Source organism: Peromyscus eremicus, chromosome 16_21, assembly GCF_949786415.1.
Source record: "Peromyscus eremicus chromosome 16_21, PerEre_H2_v1, whole genome shotgun sequence".
Taxonomy (NCBI): domain Eukaryota; kingdom Metazoa; phylum Chordata; class Mammalia; order Rodentia; family Cricetidae; genus Peromyscus; species Peromyscus eremicus.
The window spans coordinates 5,693,215-5,713,670 of record NC_081432.1 but is presented as its reverse complement, the minus strand read 5'-3'; the positions used below and the strand labels follow the sequence as shown (position 1 = coordinate 5,713,670).

The 20,456-nt window shown below is 46.0% G+C and overlaps 1 protein-coding gene across 8 annotated transcripts in view; it reads right to left on the bottom strand.

The window, feature by feature from the left end:
• The window catches only part of C16_21H6orf89 (chromosome 16_21 C6orf89 homolog), a 32,553-nt gene extending 12,919 nt beyond the window's left edge, over positions 1-19,634 (bottom strand). Inside the window, exons 1-5 of one of the 8 annotated variants that reach the window (XM_059281708.1) lie at positions 19,503-19,634; positions 10,498-10,589; positions 7,923-8,068; positions 4,170-4,377; positions 3,527-3,740 (exon numbers count right to left, since the gene is read on the bottom strand). In XM_059281708.1, coding sequence (XP_059137691.1) covers positions 3,527-3,740; positions 4,170-4,358 — 403 coding nt within the window. In that variant the 5' untranslated portion in view covers positions 4,359-4,377; positions 7,923-8,068; positions 10,498-10,589; positions 19,503-19,634. Of the gene's footprint in view, positions 1-3,526; positions 3,741-4,169; positions 4,378-7,922; positions 8,069-10,497; positions 10,710-19,502 lie in introns of all 8 variants that reach the window. The other 7 variants (XM_059281710.1, XM_059281705.1, XM_059281707.1 and 4 more) reach the window with 7 other exon arrangements.
• Between the last annotated feature and the right edge of the window lie 822 nt (positions 19,635-20,456).

Here is a 20,456-nt window from a genome sequence, read left to right as displayed (position 1 = left end):
GCAACTGCCCCTCTTTCCCTAACTCCAGACTCTTCACTCCAGATGCCCTCCTCTACCAACTAGTTATCTCAAGAAACAAAACCAAGTGTGACTGACAAGGGACACCTTGGAGCCACCTCTCAGGGACAGTCAGACCTCAGCTCACCTACTTTCTACAGAGTACCCAACCTCAAAATAAAGATGGCATGTGCCCACCCTTAGGATGTCTTCATCATGACTTCTCCTACTCGGATTTTTTACCTGAAATGTGCTCAATAAAGCTCATGACCTGTATTCCGAGCTCTCCCTAGGCTCTGGATCATCCCACTGTTTGAAATGTCCAAATCAGTGTCTCAGACCAAACACAGCCTTGAAGTGCTTCCCTCCCACCTTGTCTCACAGGCGGCACTCTGCAGAGGAGTGGCTGGGCTGACCTGCTCTCTCTCAGCAGGCCCAGTTGTTGACAAAGAAAACTGACTCAGGCTGGCTCCATGTAGACAGCCATGGCACAGCCTAGAGTTCTCAGTAGGGAAGGCCTTTTACACATAGTACTAGCCTGGCAGAAAGCAGAACTAAAGCCATGGCACAGCCTAGAGTTCTCAGTAGGGAAGGCCTTTTACACATATTACTAGCCTGACAGAAAGCAGGACTAAAGCCCTTTCTGGGTAAAAAGGCAGTGAGGAAAACGTGGGCACAGAGCTCTGGCTCTGCGGGCAGAGCCTGTGGGCCTGTCTCCGGGCTCAGTGCTCACTGCCAACAGCACAGGGCATACATGGAGGAGGGTGCCTGACTTTTAAGGATCTTCACCTGGGGAAGACCATCAAAAGAGGAGCGGAGTGACAGAAACCTCAGAAGAATGTTGACAAGAACAGCCCGTGATGCACTCATCATGGCTCCCCATGCCAGACTTATTCTAGGCATGTGCTCAGAAGACCTGCGGAGCCCCAGACCCTTGTTCTCAGGGGTGTGTGCTCAACATTTAATCAGACTCTGGCAAGTTCCTGTTGCATAGAGCCCCTGCCCGCAGCCAGAGCATGTGCTGGACTGAAGCCTGTCGATGAAGGTGGCCTTTTCAAGCGCTCTACATCGGAGGCAGCGTGCCCAGAGCCATTTTCACAGTGGGAATGGACACAGCGCCATTCTGCCACCAGCTTTACTTCAGGAGAGCTGCACTCTACAGAGCCCCTGTCCTCATGGGCTCTCAGAAGCAACCCCTTTCTCTCCAGCCTCAGGCAAGCTAGCCAGTCCCCAGCACAGCCCACTCCTCGTTCTGAGGCAGGCACAGACACTGTGTGAGTCTGTGAGACAGAAATTTGAACATGGAGTGCACATCCAATGCCCAGCACCCAGCAGGAGCCTGGCAGAGCTCTCACCACGGTGAGTGTGTTTGCAAGTAAGAGAGGAAGGCAGGCTGGAGCAGCTCAGCGAAAGCACCGCTTGTTCCCTAACCCTCGATGATACCACATCCTTCCTCAGAAGGTGCAGAATGCAGAAAGTTCTACTTGTAGCTAGCTGGAGATCCAGCTTCCCCACATGAGGCCAGCTCAGGCCTTCACCGTGTAAACGTGTGTTCTGACTTAACACTGTTCACTGACTTTAATCCGGTTGTCTGATGAGCATGCGTGGAGTGTCATTTCCTGGAGCACGGACACCAGTGGTACCCCACTGAAGAAAATACTTCCCCACCAGCAACAATTAAGTGCCACAGTTCCTCAGGGTGGGTGGTCTCACGAGCCCCTCCTCATTATGATGGAATGATGCTGGCTGCATCTTGTGCAGGCAGCCACGATTATCTTTAATGTGAATGTTTTCAGAAACATCCAAATTCTTATATGTCAGAAATCTGTGAGAGAAAATGTCAGTTTGTGTAAGTTGTGCATAAATATTCAAACAGAATTGTTCACTGTGGTACTGGAAATCGGTATTCAACTGTATGGCAATAAATAAACATGGTGTTTCCAGTCAGTTTAAAAATAAACTCCCACAAACAAGAAATCATGGCGCAGAGTTCTTATCATACAAGGTTCCCTTCCTCTGATTTCCCAGATAATTTGGGAAATCTTTTCATAACTTCTTCAAATGTACACAGATAGCATTCAAAGGCAACCGATCTAAGAGGCGATTTTTATGACGAAAAAAGTCAGGCTTTAAGGAATGACATTATGATTTTATAAAATCAGCTTAAACCAGTAAAGTTTTTTTCCCCAAAACATTTTCTAAAACCTATCCTGGATTCTAAAGGTTTCTGAAGAAAGTTTTAAAAAATATGGACAAATGAGATTAATACCACAAAAAACAAACAAACAAACAAACAAGCAAACAAACAAAAAGCTGGGGGGGCACACCCCTTTAATCCCAGCACTTTAGAGGCAGAGACAGGCGAATTTCTGTGAGTTCCAGGACAGCCTGGGCGGTTACCCAGAGAAACCCTGTCTCAACCCCCACAAACAAACAAACAGGGCTTGGGCAGGTTGGCCAGGTGGATCAGTGGGTACAAGTGCTTACCAGGCAAGCCTGACACCAAGTTCAATCCTTAGTCAAAAGGAGAGAACCGACTCCTGAGAGTTGTCCCCTGTCCTCCACAATTGTGAGTGCTACGGCACACATGTGCCTGTGCTCTCACACACACACACACACACACACACACACACACACACACACGATGCACACAATACTAATAAATACAATTGTGAGTGCTACGGCACACATACATACATGATGTACACAATACTAATAAGTAATATTTTTTTCAAAATTTTAAGGGGGGTTGGGAGTCTAGCTCAGTGGAAGGTTCTAGCCTAGACTGTTCAAGCCCTGGGCTTAATCTCCAGCATGGAGGAGGAGAAAGAGAAGACAGGACTCATTCCCCCAAACTTCCCTGAGAAATATCCTTCTGTTCTTTCTCAAAATGTGGGTCTGAAGTGATCCCATACTATACTTTTTTCAAAGGAGGCTCCTCTGCAGTCTACAAGACTGGAGTTCCTCTGCTGCATCATTGCTAAAGTGTCTCCCGACACACTGTATTAATGTAAGCAGAGTGGGAGTGACAAATGCCGGCCCATTAGGGTGACAGCAGTGAGGACCTGGTAAGAGGTGCCTACCAAAGGCAGAGATCCCAGGGGAGGAGGCCCGCAAGAGAGGAGGGTCGGCCCTTCTGTGACTGTCCATCCTAACACCATGTCCTAATGGTAGAGGATTTGAATTTGGCTCCAGCAGACATGTTTCTCTGGCAAGTTTAACTTTCCTGAGCCTCACTTTTCCTGTCTGCAAAATATGGAAAACACAGCTCATCCCCGTCTTAGCAAGGGCTGAATGAAGGAAGACAATACTGGGAAGATTCCAACAAATCCCTTTCCATCAAACATCATCAAGAAAAGCGGATCTCAGGCTGGGCAGAGTGGCTCACGCCCATAATCCCAGCACTGTTGGGGCTGAGGGCAGCCTGAGACACAAATCAAGTTCCAGGACAGGGTCAGCAGTATGAGACCATCTCAAACAAAACAAGCAAAGAGAACACCCATCTCCTGAGCAGGAAGCAGCCTTCTACCTGGGAAGGGTTTGTCTTCCTCTCCACCTTGCAGGGGAACGCCCTTATTCTCTGGCATATACTTCTTGGTAATGGGCAAGGACATCAGGCGAATGTGATGGATGAGTGAGCGCCAGGTGTGAGCTCCGGAAAGCACTGGCTCAGGTGCTAACGAGCTAAAAGGTTGAATTACAAAGTAGGCAGTGAACAAGATTAATCCCAGAGTTAGGAGGACCTAGAAGGAAAGACAAGAGTGACATTAAGAACTGCCCCAACAAGAAAGTTCCACAACGCTGAGGAGAAAAACAGGCCCCTGGTGCTATTTCCAGGGTACCTAGAACTAGCCCACTTTCATAAAAGAGTCATTTGCTTGCACCTCCAAAGGCATTTAAAGCTTGAGCTCTATGAGCCCTGTAAGGCTCCCCAAGCTTCCATCCCACAACCAGGGGTTGTGCCACTACACACACACACACACACACACACACACACACACACACACACGGATTTCACTTAATGCCGGTCGACCACACAATCACATTTCCTAGTGACAGACAGCAAGAACAATGCTGTTTATGCTAGAAAAACCCCGTTCAGTATGGCAAGCAATCATAGTAACTGGAGGGAGCTGAAGCACCTGAGGGAGGTTCTCCAAGCAACACCTTACCTTATACAGGGCTAAGAGGAGAGGGTACTGGGGTGGTCCCCTTTGAGGTTCATTCTTCTCCAGTAGCTGTCTGATAAATTTTTCGATCGCTTTTTCTGACATTCCACACTGATGGCCTGTCTGTCTCACCAAATCAACAGTCTCTGAAAGCTTGTCATAGATGCTGATCTCATTAGCAGCAAGATCCATGTCTTCCAAAAGGAAATCCCTGAGAGAGAACAAAAGTAAAATGAGTTTCTTTTTCTTTTTTTTTTTTCTTCTTTCTTTTTTTTTGAGACAGGTTTTCTCTGTGTAGCCCTGGCTGTCCTAGAACTAAACTCTGTAGACTAGGCTGGTCTCGAACTCACAGAGATCTGCTTGCCTCTGCTTCCTGAGTGCTGTGATTAAAAGTGGGCGCCACCACCACCCAGCAAATGAGTTTCTTTAAAATCCTTCCTGCTCAAGGCTACTTCCTTTCAACAATGTTTCTGGACCCTCTGAGACAACAAATTTTGTGGTTTTACTCCCAAACCACACCAGACCAATACTTCTACCAAACACAAAGAGCATGTAAAGACAATGTCAAACTGTTGTATGTACACCACTTTTAAATTATTATTTTGTTTTCTGTTTTGAGACCATATATCTTGCTATGTTGCTCAGGGTGTTAAGAGTTCTCGGGCTTGAGTGATTTTCTTGACTCAGTCTCTCCAATGCTGAGATTACAGTCCCAGATAGGCCACTGCATCCAGTTTATGTATGACTCGTAAAATGTCATTTAACTAGGCTGTGCGTGGTAATGCATACCTTTAATCCCAGCACTCAGGAGGTAGCAAAAAGTGGATCTGTGTGAGTTCCAAGCCAGTCTGATCTATAGAGTTCCAGGCCAGCCAGGGCTATATAGTTAGATCCAGACTCAAAAAAAATTTTTAAATTAAATACGTTTAATATTTTTTCATATAGGAGAAATAGTGCTTAGGCTTTTTCTTCCCTTAAAAGCAGAGGGTCCTCTTATTTGCCTGCTTCAGTCTCAAAGTGCTTCTAACTTTGCAAAGCTCTTGACATGGAGCATGTGGATTCTTCAGTAACAAGATGCTGCACCTGTAAGGTAGATCAAGTCAAGCAGCTCCATGGAGAAGCAGTGGCCTGACATGTCACCACTCAGGGCACAAGTGAGAGCAGCTCCTTTTCCCGCAAGGTGCATGCTGCCTCCCGTGGGCATCTTCTGTCTAAACACCTGGTCCACTGCTCTGAACATAGCCTGCACATCAGAATCACTGCAGAGTTGTCACAAGATTGCCCAACCTGCCCCTCTTGCGGGCTGCTATGTTCATGCCACTCCAGCAGGCAGAGTCCACAGTGAGCTTATGAAGCTCTACTCCTCACCACATCTGACTTCAGAACACAGCCACCCCAGGGGATGGGCAGTGGTGGCTCACGGTGATTCTGATCTGTATTTCTCTGAAGGTTAGTGATGCTGAGCTTCTTCTCAGGTGCTTACAGGCCATTTAGATCCCCCTTCTGCAGGAAGGGCTGTCCTTTGTACATTTCTATTGGGCCATCTCATTATTGGTCTACAGGAATTCTCAGTGTGTTCTGTCCTGGACAGCAGGCCCTTATAAGACATTGCAAACAATCTCTTCAGACATCTAAGCTTGCCCTCTTCCTGTTGGCGGTACTAGGGTTGAATCAAAGGCTCAGCTCCATTTCATTTTCCTTCTTTCTTCCTCTTTAAAAAAAAAAAAAAAAAGTCCTGGGCAGCGGTGGCGCACGCCTTTAATCCCAGCACTCGGGAGGCAGAGACAGGCAGATCTCTGTGAGTTCAAGGCCCTGGGTTCGGTCCTCAGCTCTGAAAAACAACAACAACACACACACACACACACAGACACACACACACACACACAAAAAAAAAAAAAAAAAAAAAAAGAAAGAAAGAAAGAGATCTCATGTCACCCAGCCTGGCCTTAAACTTGATGTGTAGCAAAGGCCTTCCTTGAACTTCTAATCCTTTGCTGTGCACCACTATACCAGGTTCTGTGACTTCCTTTTTGGACCTTTTCTCTTTTTTTAAGTTACACATGTGTGCATGAGTGCAGGTATGTGCACACGTGTGTGGTGACTGTAGAGAGCAGAAGTTTAGCACTGCACAGGCTGGGTGCTAGGAACTGAATGTGGACCCTCTGTGAGAACCCTCCCCAACTCCGACTCCATTCTCTGGATGGCATCTTTGCACCACAGCTTTCAAACTGCACAAGCTCAATGTCTCCCTCTGCTACCTGTGCTTCTGCAGCACACGAAGAAACCAGTGCCTATGCAGTCTCACAGAGGGGTTTTGTTGTTGTTTTTAAATAATTTATTTTAAGTTTATCTTATGTGCATTGGTGTGGAAGTGTCAGATCCCCTGGAATTTGAGTTACAGACAGTTGTGAGCTGCCATGTGAGTGTTGGGAATTGAACTCAGGTCCTAGGGATGAGCAGCCAGTGCTCCCAACCTCTGAGCCATCTCTCCAGCCCCTCACAGAGGGTTTTTAATTTTTTATTTTTAAAGGTTATTTTATGTATATTGGTGTACAGCTGCATACCCTGTGTGTATGGTGCACTCGGAGGCCAGAGGAGGCATCAGATCCCCTGGTATGGAAGTTACAGATAGTTGTGAGCCACTATGTGGGTTCTGGGAATGGAACCCAGGTCCTCTGGAAGAGAAGTTAGTGCTCTTAACCACTGAGCCATTTCTGCAACTACACAAAGGTTTCTCTTTATGTTTTCTTCTAACAGTTTTATTATTTATTTTATTTTACTATTATTATTATTATTTTGTTTTTGTTTTTGAGACAGGGTTTCTTTGTGTAGCCTTGGGTATTCTTTTTTTTTTTTTTTTTTTTTTTTTTGGTTTTTCGAGACAGTGTTTCTCTGTGTAGCTTTGTGCCTCTTTCCTGGAACTCACTTTGTAGACCAGGCTGGCCTCGAACTCACAGAGATCCACCTGCCTCTGCCTCCCGAGTGCTGGGATTAAAGGCGTGCACCACTACTGCCCGGCTCTAAGAGTTTTATAATTTTAGCTTATATACATTTAGTTTTCTGAACCACCTTAAATTTATTTTTGTGTGATATAAATAAGGATCCAACTTCATTCTCTTATAATGGATACCCCTTTAGTCCCTTAGCACAGGTTGAAGACATATATATACAGTGTGTGTGTGTATATGTATATGTGTTATGCAATGATGGAGACTGAACCCAGGGTCTCAGGTTTGCTAGGCAAGCACTCTACCGCTGATTTTCCTGTCTCAGACTTTTGAGTGCTTTTAATCTTAGTACATAGAATGCTGAGGCAGGAAGATTAAGATTTCAAGGTCAATCTGGGCTTGGCTACACATCAAATCCCAGACCAGTTTGGGCTATCTAGAGAAACCCTGTTTTATTGTTTGTTTGCTTTTAACAGAACACACATGTACCATGTCAGTAAGTTTTGAAGTTAGAATCATTTTGGGAATGAAGTGTGTGAAATAAGAGCTGAAAAAAAAAAATCAGTAAACTACTAATGGGGATATAAAATAGTGCAGGTACTGTGGAAAAACAGCTGTCAGTTTTTACAAGTTAGACAATGAGTTAACATGTATACTCACAGGTATATACCCAAGAGAGCTCAAAACATATGTCCACACAAATACTGAAAGACAAATGTTAGCATCGGCATTATTCATAACAGTCCTAAACCAGAAGTAATCCAATGAAGTAATGAATGCAGGAACAAAATGTGATGCATTCACTTACGGAATATCACAGGCCAATAAAAAGTGATGGAGTCCTAATACAAGCTATGTGGCCAGCCTTGAAAACACTGTGATGCGTGGAAGACAATCACGAAGACCACCCAAGAGCAGGCGAGTCTACAAGATACGAAGTAGACTAATGCTTGCCTAGAGAGAAGAGTAGAGAGAACAGAGAGTAACTGGCAGTAGTTAGGGGCCCTCTCTCTGCAGTGTGACAAAGTGTCCTCATCTTGAACGGCAATGATGGTTATACAAATTGTGAGCAGAAACTGCTTTTCAAGTGGGTGAACCTTGTGACATATAAATTATATCTTAATAAAGGGCTAGTGCATATTTACAGATTTGAATTTACCCCTATTGTGGCATTTATTATTCTACACTGTGTTCTATTTCCTACTGCCCAGACACTGGCCTCTGAGGTCTATGAGGGCAGGACACACACGTACATATTACCAGAGGTCAATGTCTGGTGCATGTAATAAAGATTTGCATATACTTGGTGACAAAGAGAATGATAAACTGGCTGAAGATCACCAAAACAAGTTATAAAAAGGATTCTTTTATAAGTCTATGGGTCTGGGGATGTGGCTCAATTGGCAGAGTGCTTGGCTAACATCCATGAGGCCCTAGCTTCTTCAATCCTTAGCACTGAGTAAATATGGGCATGGTGACACACATCTCTAAGGTGGAAGCAGAGGGACCAGGAGTTCACACAAAGTCCAGGCTGCCTCATACAGCCCTGGAAGGCCTGGAACTCATAGAGCTCTTCCTGTCTCTGCCTGGGATCAAAGGCATGTATCAGGGCTGCAGTGATAGCTTGGTGGTTAAAACACTGGCTTCTCCTCCAGAGGACCTAGGTTTGATCCATAGCCCCACAGTGGCTCACAACTATCAGTAGCTCCAGTACCAGGGGATCTGATGCGCTGTCTGGCCTCTGAGAACACTGCAAGCATACAGGGCACAGACACACACGCAGACAAAACACCCACACACTAAAAAAATGAAATTTTTAAAAATAAAGGTATTTTAAAGGCATTCACCATGCCCAGCCCTCCAATAGATTCTCTTACTGCATGTGTTCCCTGCTGTAAACTACTACTTAGCATGTGCAGACTAGAAGAATCATCACAAGTTACCCAGTTCAATGCTTTAAGTTCTGGGTGAAGAGAAGATGCATCTGAAGCCAGTCAGCTGCACCTGAGCTTCACCTGGACCTCACTCCTTCCATAAGACTACTCTTGATGAGCAATCAGGAGGGGCCAGAAAGCGTCAAGAGCCACTCCAAGGACAAACCAAACAAATGCAGATGTAGTGTTTCCAAGCCAGGTATTGGTGGCACAAGCCTTGTGATCCTAGCACAAGTGGGAGGGATTGGGGGGCTGAGGATATAGCTCAGTCGGCAGAAAGCCCTGGGGTCCAGTACTGTAAGAAATAGCACTTGGAGCGGGGTGGCGGTGGCTCATGCCTTTAATCCCAGCACTTGGGAGGCAGAGCCAGGCGGATGGATCTCTGTGAGTTTGAGGCCAGCCTGGGCTACAGGGTAAGTTCCAGGAAAGGAGCAAAGCTACATAGAGAAACCCTGTCTTGAAAAACAAAACAAACAAACAAACAAACAAACAAACAAACAAAAGAAATAGCACTTGGCAGGTACAGGCAGGAGGATCAGAAGTTCAAGGCCAACCTGGAATACATAAAATCCTCTCCCTCCCCCAAACAAAACAGGCACATTTCCAAAGAACAATAAGGTAGGTTATCTCTGTAATGATTCTGTAATCATAAAAATCCTACTGCTACTCTTTCTTTAAATTTATTTTATTATGTATACAGTGTTCTGCCTGCATGTATGCCTACACCACCAGAAGAGGGCGCCAGATCCCATTACAGATGGCTGTGAAGCACCGTTGGGTGCTGGGAATTGAACTTAGGACCTCTAGAAGAGCAGCCACTGCTCTTAACCTGAGCCATCTCTCCAGCTCTCTACTGCTATTCTTATGGAGCATCACTGGGCACAAAAAGAATGAGAGCTGTGAAGGAAAGACAGCTATGGTGAGCCACGGCACTCCAGTGACTGCTGCAGGAAACACAAGGTGAGGGTCTGGGGGTTCAGAACAGTGGTGTCAAGAACAGGGCGCTGGGCTCGATCCCAGCACACATTCAAAAGGTAACAAAACGATAATACCATATGATCCTTTTGTGACTAGTCATTCCAGAAACAGCAATTTCCTGTTTAAACTGGAGACTTTAAAAATTGCCATACTGCCGGGCGGTGGTGGCGCACGCCTTTAATCCCAGCACTCGGGAGGCAGAGGCAGGCGGATCTCTGTGAGTTCGAGGCCAGCCTGGGCTACCAAGTGAGTCCCAGGAAAAGGCGCAAAGCTACACAGAGAAACACTGTCTCGGAAAAAAAAAAAAAATTGCCATACTGAGAGAACATTAGTAGTTGGATATAATGTTATTCGACAACAACAAGAAGCTTGCCCATTTAAACACATGAAACACAAAGTCACAGCTAAGCACTGAGCACAAGAAGAATGAGTGAAACCAGCTGAGGCTTGATGACAAGACAATCCATTTACCTCCAGAAAGAGGGTCCAGCCTGGCAGAAAGGAGCTTTGTCTCGGAGGGAAGTTCGGAGGAATGAGCTTGACTCTTTAACAGTGGTTTAACTCTGCAAGGGCACAGGCAGGGTCACCGGGGAGTCAGGAAACCAAGGCTTCTGTCCCACCCTTGACATACAGTCATCCTCCGTTAGCGATGGGGGAGATGTTTCCAGACCCCCAGTGCAAGCCTGAAACCACATTGTACTCAACCGTTAGACACACCAGGTTTTCCTCAAGCACACTATGAGTAAGTTTAATTTATAAATGAAGCACAGTGAAATAACAAAAATAACTAATGAAGAAATAGAACAATAACACACTCTAATAAAAAGTCAGATGAATTTAGTCTCACTCTTCAAATGTCTTGTACTTACCTTCTTACGATGTTGTGATAGGCTAATAAATGCCTACACAAATCACGTGAGGCATTGGGGATTAAGACACTGCTACGTTCCTAACAAGTAGGTGGCAGGCACAGATAGGCACGGGAACACTGGACAACTGATGACTGCCCCAGGCAGGTCAGTGGGAGAGTTCCACCTGCTACTTAGAAGGGCACACTGAAAACGTACGCACTGCTAATTGCCGGTACTAAAGCCGGATATGAGAGACTATGGTATTGAGTTCCTTAGAACTCTGGGAGTGGGACTCAACAAAATGCTTTCCAGCCTCTTCCCTGCTGATTAAAGGCACACTCTGGGGCCAGGGGTCTAACTCAGCAGAAGAGCCCTGGTTCAATCCCCAGCACTGGAAAAATGAATGGAAGTAACAAAGGCGGCTACTGCAGGAAAGCAGGTCTCACCCGAGTGACTCTGCTCTTGGGGGGCATCTGGTGATGTCTGAAGAGTTTCTTCCCCGTCTTTGTTCTCAAAATTGGGAGAGTCCTATTGGCATCTAGTGGGTAAGGGCCGGCATCACACAGAGCCCAGACAGTCCTCCACAATGAAGAATGGTCCTGCTCAAAGCAAAAAGAGCTGAGCCTGGCTTTCAAGAGAGGCCTGCCAGGGGTGAGCCGGGGTGCTGGTTCACAGTGGAGGGAGACTTCAGGAACAGAAGCAGGGCAGCTCTTATGAGATGTTCCCCACAACTCCACCCAGGCCTCAGTCTCTGTGGAAACAGCATGGGAGCATGGCTCATGGAACTGCTGGGACTGAATTTGTCAGCACAAAGTTTGTGAAAGAACTGAACATGGTGGCACTATGAGTTCCAGGCCATTCTCAGCTATATGAGTTCAAGACCATCTTGGACTATGTAAGATCCTGATTCAAAAAACAAACAGGGGCTGGAGAGATGGCTTAGCAATTAAGAACACTTGCTGCTCTTGAGAGAACCTGGGTTTGGTTCCCAGCATCCACATCATGGCTCACAACCACCTATAACTCCAATTCCAGGGAATCTAATACCCTCTTCTGACCTCTTCAGGCACTACATGCATAAGGTATGTGTGTATACAATATACAATATAATATATATTGTATTGTATATTGTACATGTTATATTATATATTGTACATATATATATATACACACACAGTAAGTACATTTTATATAAAAAAACAAGTTTGTGGAAAGCAGAAAAGAGGCTAAGAGAGCAAAATAAATGTAACTGTCACTTGGCACTAGCCAGTCCAGTGACATGACATGTCCCGAACACTGACATGAACAGCTTTGGCTGACCAGCAACTCTAAGACACAATATTGATCCAACGACATTTTAGCTAGGAAGCATATATTCCAGCTGCCAACAATGAGAACAATCTGCAGAGAAATTCCTTCTCCTATTTGGTTCCCTAGTTAGCTGTGGGGTGTGCTGTACACTCTTCATGAATACATTCCATTCAGGGTCATCCCAAGGTTCTCGTGACTGAAGACATTCTACTAAAGAGAATAATGCACCCATCAGGTTCCAGTTAAAAACTACCAAGAGCCAGGTGTAGTGGTGTATAATTTTAATCCCAGCACTTGGGAGACAGAGGCAGGTGAATCTCTGTGAGTTCAAGGCCAGCCTGGTCTACATAGTGAGTTCCAGGACTGCCAGGACTACACAGAGAGACCCTGTCTCAAAATAAATAAACAAACAAATAAAAACACAAACAAAACAAACAAAAATTACCAAGAAAAACTGAACATATTTAAGGGGAAAGAACTGATAAAACATTAAAATGATTTATGTGGTTCAAAACAGTAATAATTTAAAACTGTAAGTACTTAAAATTTCTAACACTGTAAATTTTCACTGTTGGTAAGCAAGAAAACAGAAAATACCATGGAAGTGTTGGAAATAACACAGATTGTTAGCATCGAGCAATCCTACATGTGGATATATATTCAAAGAAAGTGAGGCGTGGTTTCTGAGGAGACATCTGCTCCCCCAAGCTCACTGCAGCACTCTTTACAATAACCCAGACAGAAGCAACCCCAAGTCCACTCACAGGTTAGTGGAGCTGGTTTACACTAGTTAAAGAAAAGGTGGCTATAAATACAATGGGAAACTAGTCTTGGAAAGGAAATGCTGAGTGAAGTCACACAGAATACTAATTATACGGTACCACTATAGGACTAATGGAAACTAGATAAACACAGAACCAGCCATGAAATGGCAATTGTAGGGGCTAGGGAAACACAAGAAAAATGAGCCAAAGATTAGAAAGTTTTAGGAGGCTACCAAGATGGCTCAGTTGGTAAAGTGGCTTGTTGCCAAGCCTGATAACCAAACATGGTGGAAAGAGAGCGCCAACTCCCAAAGGTTGTCCTCTGACCTCTACATATGCTCCATGGCAGGTATACACACATTATACACACAAAATAAATAAATATAATAAGGTTTCAGTTGTAAAAGAAAATAATTTATAGAGACCTAACCATATAGCAAAGTGCCTAGAGTTAATACTATATTCTACACTAAAAATATGCTTAAAGGGGCTTTTTGGTTTTTGTTTTTTGGTTTTGTTTTTGTTTTTGTGGCTTTTTTGAGACAGAGTTTCTCTGTGTAGTTTTGGAGCCTGTCCTGGATCTCACTCTGTAGCCCAGGCTGGCCACGAACTCACAGAGATCTGCCTGCCTCTGCCTCCCCAGTGCTGGGGTTAAAGGCGTGTGCCACCACAGCCCTAAAGGGGCTTTTGAACATAGCAGTGATTGAGCATTTGTCTAGCACACAGAAAACCCTGGGTTTAATCTTCAAGTCAGAAATGAAACAAAATAACGGGGCTGGGGAGATGGCTCTGAAGGCAAGAACGTTTGCTATGCAAACCTCAAGAGCCAAGTTCAAGCTCTGAAACCCACAGGAAGAAAAGGTGCCAGATACAGTGGTAGGCACCCCTATGAGCACTGTCATCCCAGCACTCCTGTGGGCAGATGGGAGGCAGGGGCTAGCCTGCTTACACAGTGGCTGCCTCAGAGAAGAAGGAAACCGACTCCCAAAACGCCACCCTCTGACCTCCACACGTGCTCCATGACATGTGTGTATCCGCACTCACTAGTACACTAAACAAATCTTGGAAAATAAAGTGTTTTTTTTTAAATGCTAAGATAGATCTTGCAAACAATGAGGCAAGCGGAAACTTGCTGAGACGAGGGGAAGGCAAGGCTGTGTGGCAGTTTCAGTGTCTACTTCTCTCCAGCCCCACCAGGCTGCGTACCTTAAGTATACACAGCTTTCTGTTTATTGACTAGACTCCAGGCGTGGTGGTGCATGGCTATAAACCCAGCAGAGGCAGGGGGATCTCTGAGTTCAAGGATAGCTGAGTTTACATAGAGAGTTCCAAGACAGCCAGTGCTACACAGAGATCTTGCCTCAAAAAAACAAAAAACAAAACAAAACAAACAAAAAAAAAAACACCCAAAAACAAAAAAATAAAGTGTATGTATTAGGGGGAATAGTTTAACACTACAAAAAAAATTACAATCAAGGAAACGACTTTTTTTTAATATTCTATCATGTGATCTAATGACCCTCTTTCTATGCATCCGCCTGACAAGACCTGAGTTTTTTTAAGTGCTTTTGTACTCTTCCTAACTTGAGAGAAAACAGCTCACCCCATGGATGCACCCTTAATTCTGTATTTTCCCCCAAACTTCTTATTGTGAAGGATTTCAAACTTCTAGAAACAAAAAGAACAATGAACATCTACAAGGCGCTCACTTAGACCGTCTGTTGTCAACACTGTCCACACCCTCTGTTTGTTCTGATCAGAATCATCTGAAATTAACTGTGACACACCATTCAATTACCTCTAGATATTCACCATCCCATAATAAGAATTTCCTATGTAAGAGTTAGCATGTTCCATTACCATTTCCACTAAAACTACTAATTTCCTAACGTTACCTACTATTGGGTATGTAGTCAAATCTCTGTGTCTCTGTCTCTCTCTCTCACACACACACACACACACACACCCACCCCGTACACTTTTCACAAATTCAATCGCTAACTACTGAACCTCACTGCTGGCTCTCATCTGTTCAGTACAGAACACCCCTAGTTTAACTATCTTCTGACCTGCAGAAGTCTGCACGTCTTTAAACTTACTTCTGTCTACTCCAAGCCTTGTTTTTCCCTGTTTCTACTCCTTAAACATCGGTCCCCTCCCTTCAGAGGGCGGACGACCCACTTACTGTCTCTTCCTCAGGCCTCTGTTCCTCCTCCGTTAACCTGCTGAATCATATTCCTGCACTCCCACTTGGCCAATTGGGCTCTCACTAGTCACCAGTGGTTTTCCTGGTGCCGAGTCCAAAGGGCGTTTTCAGTGACTGCTTTATCTGACCTCTGCTAAGCACCTGCCATTCCTACCCGTGTCCCCCCAGTCCTCTCAACCTTGGCCTACCTGTCGTGTCCTCACACCGGAAGTTAACACTCACCAGTTGTCCTTGACCTTCTCATTCCCTCCACTGGGTCAACCACGCCTATCAAGGATCCCCAAATCCTTTTCAGTCCACTACTCTCTATGGAGCCCAAGAGCCAACTACATATTTCCCCAAACTGGGCACTGTGGAAGGTGTCCGTCCATCCTCAACTTGTCTTCCCTGTCAGCTCACTCTCCCATCACTTTCCCTTCTTAAATGTTTACTTGATTTTGTGTACGTGCACACACATGGAGAACATGGGGTCAGGTCGGTCCTCCTACAGATGGGCCCCAGAGATCGAGCTCAGGTCATGGGACTTTAATCCCAACACTCAGGTAGCGAAGGCAGGAAGATCTCTGCAAGTCTGAGACCAGCTTCATCTACATAGGATTATAAAATGGAGATTTTAATCTAAAACAAAGTGAGTAATTAACAACAAAAAGAACATTTCTACTGTGGGCCATCCCAGAGAGTCTGTCTGAATTCCCAGGCCTCTCCTCAGTCTGACCTTTTTCTTGTTCACAGCTTATTTTCTGAAGCCAAGTGGGTCAGGGTTAGGCACCCTTCAAGATGCCTGTCGCTCTTCTGAGGCACAGCATGGTTGCTAAGGACACAGGAGCTGGGAAAAGCTGGATCCATCTAGCTTCTTCTACTTATGGACAAGCTCCTTAAATCTCACAATTTTTCATTTACAAAACAGGGATAATGAGCCAGATGTGGGGTGCACATCTATAATTCTAGCACTCAGGAATTAGAGTCAGCTACAAAGCAAATCTGAGGTTAGCCTGGGTTACATGAGACCCTATCTCAAAAATAAAGGGAAGGGGGCTAATGATAGCTACTCCAACTGAGGACTATACAATGACATATGTGGAATATTTGTTCCAATATCTAAGTAAACTCAATACTTAATGATAATTGTTACAAGATGAAGTCTAACCACCTATTTGGTCCGTCTCGTTCTCCAGTAACCCTTTCTCATCTTCTCCTGTTTCACAGCTCTCTGCCTGTGTACACATCATTTCCTCTCCCTAAAAAGCCTATCTTCCAGTGCTTTGTCTAAAAAATTCACATGCTAGGCTCTCAACCTGGAGTTCATCATCTGAACCTCATACAACTCTATCACTCTGTGCTGCCTCATCTCCCTCCCTCCTACACTGTGAGCTCTTCAGGTCAGGTAAGGGGAGAGAAACGCAGATTGCAGAGATGGCTCAGTGATCAAGCACACTTACTGATATTTCAGAGGACCTGGGTTTGGTTCTCAGCACCCACAGGACAACTCACAACTGCCTATGTCTGACTAACACACACACACACACACACACACACACACACACACATTCCAGAGAACCTGGCACCCTCTTCTGGCTTCCTGCACACATGGGGTGCACATACACACACTCACAATCACACACACATAGGAATTAAAAAATAATAACTTGGGGCTGGGGAGATAACTCAGTGGTTAAGAGCACTGGCAGCCCTTCCACAGGATCTGGGTTCAACTCCCAGGACCGACATGGCAGCTCACAACTGTCTGTAACTACAGTTTCAGAGGTTCCAACATACTCATACAGATATACATGAAGGTCAAACACCAATGCACATAACAACAATAACTTTAAAAAAGATTTTTTTAAATGGAGAAACTAACAACACAAAAACTAAGCCTAAATACGGAAGTTCACTTCAGGTATGGACCCCAACAGAGGAACAAGTTCACAGAAAGGACCCACTGAGGCCTGTTCCCAATCCTACCTCCTGGTGTGCTCACCCACTTCTTCTGAAATGCACCGGCCCGGTGAGGGCCAGTGAGCAGCAGGCTTGGAAGCCAGTACCTGGTGTATTACAGAGTAGATGGGAAGGACAGGGACTCAAACTGTGTCACAGAACATGCCTCAAGGCAGAAAAGGCAGTTTCAATGCAGACAAACGGATAAGGAGAAAATGTGGGCTGCTGAGATGGCTTGGTGATGATGGGTGATTACTGCTGTTTCAGAGGACCCGGGTTAGGTTCTTTCTGGTACACAAGTCAGAGTCTGTGACTACTCAGCAAAAGTGCAAGGCAGCAAAGGTGGACTTTACACACACACACACACACACACACACACACACATGTATGGACTCTATATATGTATAGATGGGGTCTTAGGGTGGGGTTTTTTGTTTTTAAGATATGGTTTCATGTAGTCTAGGCTGGCCTTGAACTTCTGATTTTCTTGCCTCTATCTCCCAAGCCCTAGGACTAAAGGCATTCATCACCAAACCTGACTTAAGTATTTAATCCGTTTTGTTTCCTTTCAGTACTGAGGACTGAACATAGTCTTATGCATACTAGTCCAGCAGTTTACCCCAATTCCTTGCATGTTCTTGAGAGAAATTAAAATATCTTCAAGTTAACCAAATGAGAGGGACATGTCTATAAAAAGTTCTACCTGGGAACTACCAAATGAGCAGTGAGAAGGACTGGAGTACTAAGTATGCAGCAGTCCGGACTGCCAAGTGCATGGTAACTAATGAACACTCAATGCCAGGGCTGTGCAGGTTTTCAGATCTTAGAGTGTGCTGTTGCGGTCAAGCTGTGTGCCCTGCTCTATGTTACTACATGCTGCATGCCACAGTATGTAGTGCCCTAAGTGACTCCATGTTCAGTGAAAACGCAGAGGCAGGAAGACTGCACTCCCTGCGTATATGGCACCCCTACCTGTCAACACCTCTCACAAGGCAGAGACTGACAAATCACTTACCTCTAAAAGTAAAAAACATAACCTTTTTCACCTATAAACTTATCACAGTAGTCAGATGCGGCGGCACGGGCCTTTCATCCCTGCGCTTGAGAGGCAGAGGCAGGCCTGGTCTACACAGTGAGTTCCAGGCCACCCATCCAGGAAAAACAAAACAAAAACCAACCAACCAACCTATCAAAATAAACTGGCACCCTATGAGCGCTAAGTGTACTGAATTCATACCAGAAAAACCATCCCCAAGAACTTATCAGATACACTAGACTGAGGCAAAGATCCAGCACTGTAACTTGGACCCCACGAAGAGGAAGGCTGTAACACTGTAATGGCAACAGCCGCTGACTGGTTATTGGACTCAGTGTGTTCCCTAAGAACTGACAGAGAACTCCTAACTATCCCTAACCCCCCCCTCCCCCTGGCCCCCACGTAGATGTGGCCACCTCTCTGTCCTTCTTTGCCGAAGCTCACCTCCATGGCCAGGGCCTCCCTCAGCTCTGAGACCCTCACGTCTTATCTGAGCACTTGTCTTTCTCTTCACATCTGTGACACTCTCTTACGCCTCACCTACGGCCCCTTTACCCCCTGCGTAGTCATTCAATAACCCACAGAGAGAGAGAAAACCACTGTGGATGTGTAGTGTCACCTGAGAGTTAATAGTCCCCCAAGGAAGCCTGGAATAAAATAACCTATTTTTGGCAACGGCCAGCGGTCCAGGGAAATCTCCCGGTTCTTGGCCAAACTGCAGCCAACGGAACCCCGTTTGTGAGTCTGTTCTTCGATACGTTTTGACACTGTGAAAAAAAGACAGACGTGTCCCTTCGTGTTTCTAACACAGCAATGCTCACGACATGTGGCCTGCAAAGCTAAGTCTTAGCATGCGATGGAACACCAGGCAGGGGATTTTCTGGCACTGACAGGCGCTTGCAAACAGCTCGTTTACTGAGGTCAGTACACCAAGACACGCTCCTTTCTGAAATCTGAGACGCCGGGTTTGTCACACTAAGGCCACGTTTAAAACATCAACAACAACATCAACTCCTCCTGCTTAGCGACTAGGGGAGGATGTCGGAGAAGGGGCCGGGGATGGACTCTGGTGACGCTCAGGGAGCCGTGCCGAGGGTGGCCAGCGGGGTCAGGGCTTTGGGACACGGCCGCGCCGCCTGCGGACCGAGTTCCAGCAGGGTCTCCTCCTCCGGGGGGGCCTCTACCCCGAGGGAGCGGCCGGGGGATGTCGTCAGTCGGCAGAGCGCGGGAGGCTCCCGCAGCGGGACGGGAGCGGAGGGGAAGGGGGCGGCGGCGGCGGCGGCGGCGGCGAGGAGGGGCGGCGCGAGGCTGCGGAGGCCGCGGAGGGCAGCCGGCCTCCCCCCTCCCGGCCTCGGGCCCCAGTCACTCACATGCGGGCCCGCGCCCTCTCGGGCTCCTCCCGCCTCGGGGACACCAGTCGCCGGGCGAGGAGGACGGGCCAACAACTTCCTGCTTCCGGCAGCGCGACCCGGAAGCGGTCCTCACGGCCGCGAGCCGGGCCGCGAACACAAAGGGAAACCTCTCCTTCTCGCGCCCCACGCTCCAAGACAGATCCCGCGAGGTCGCGGCGCGCGCGCGGAGGGGGGGGGGAACTCTCGCGGTATCTGGAAAGCGTGTGCTCTTGCGCCCCCTGGCGTCCACTGCGCACTACTGCTCCTTCTTAGAACTGGAATTATTATTATTATTATTATTATTATTATTATTATTATTATTATTATTATTATTATTATTATTATTATTATTATTATTATTATTATTATTATTGGCCCAGCCTCGTAGATCTAAATCACTTTTACTGGTTGGTATCTATTACCCGCTGATTCTGTGGCAGGCGTTACTAAGCGCTGCACTCTTACGAAACTGCTTCAACAATTCTGTCGTAACATAAACAGTCTCACAACACTTAACCTTGGAGCAGCCAAGCAAGTTTATGAAGCTGGTTAACTACTGGAGATGTCTCTCACCGATAGGGAGAGGCAGTCAGCACTGGACGCCAGATTCCTCGGTCCGAATTGTCTGTCACGTTAGAACTTTTTTTTCAAAAAAAAAAAGATGTATTTTTACTCATTTTACTTATGTGCGTTTGTGTCTCCATGTAGGTATGTGCACGGAGTGCATGCGCCCACCCTCAGAGGCCAGAGGCCCTGCATCCCCTGCAACTGGATTAACAGACAGTTGTGAGCAGGATGATGTTGGTTCTGGGAACTCAAATCCTTCGGAAGAGCAGAGTCCAGGAGCTCTTAACAGCTGAGCTATCTCTCCAGCCCTTATGTCAGCGTTTAACTGATTTCTACACGGGACCTGCAGACAAAAACCTGGGCTAG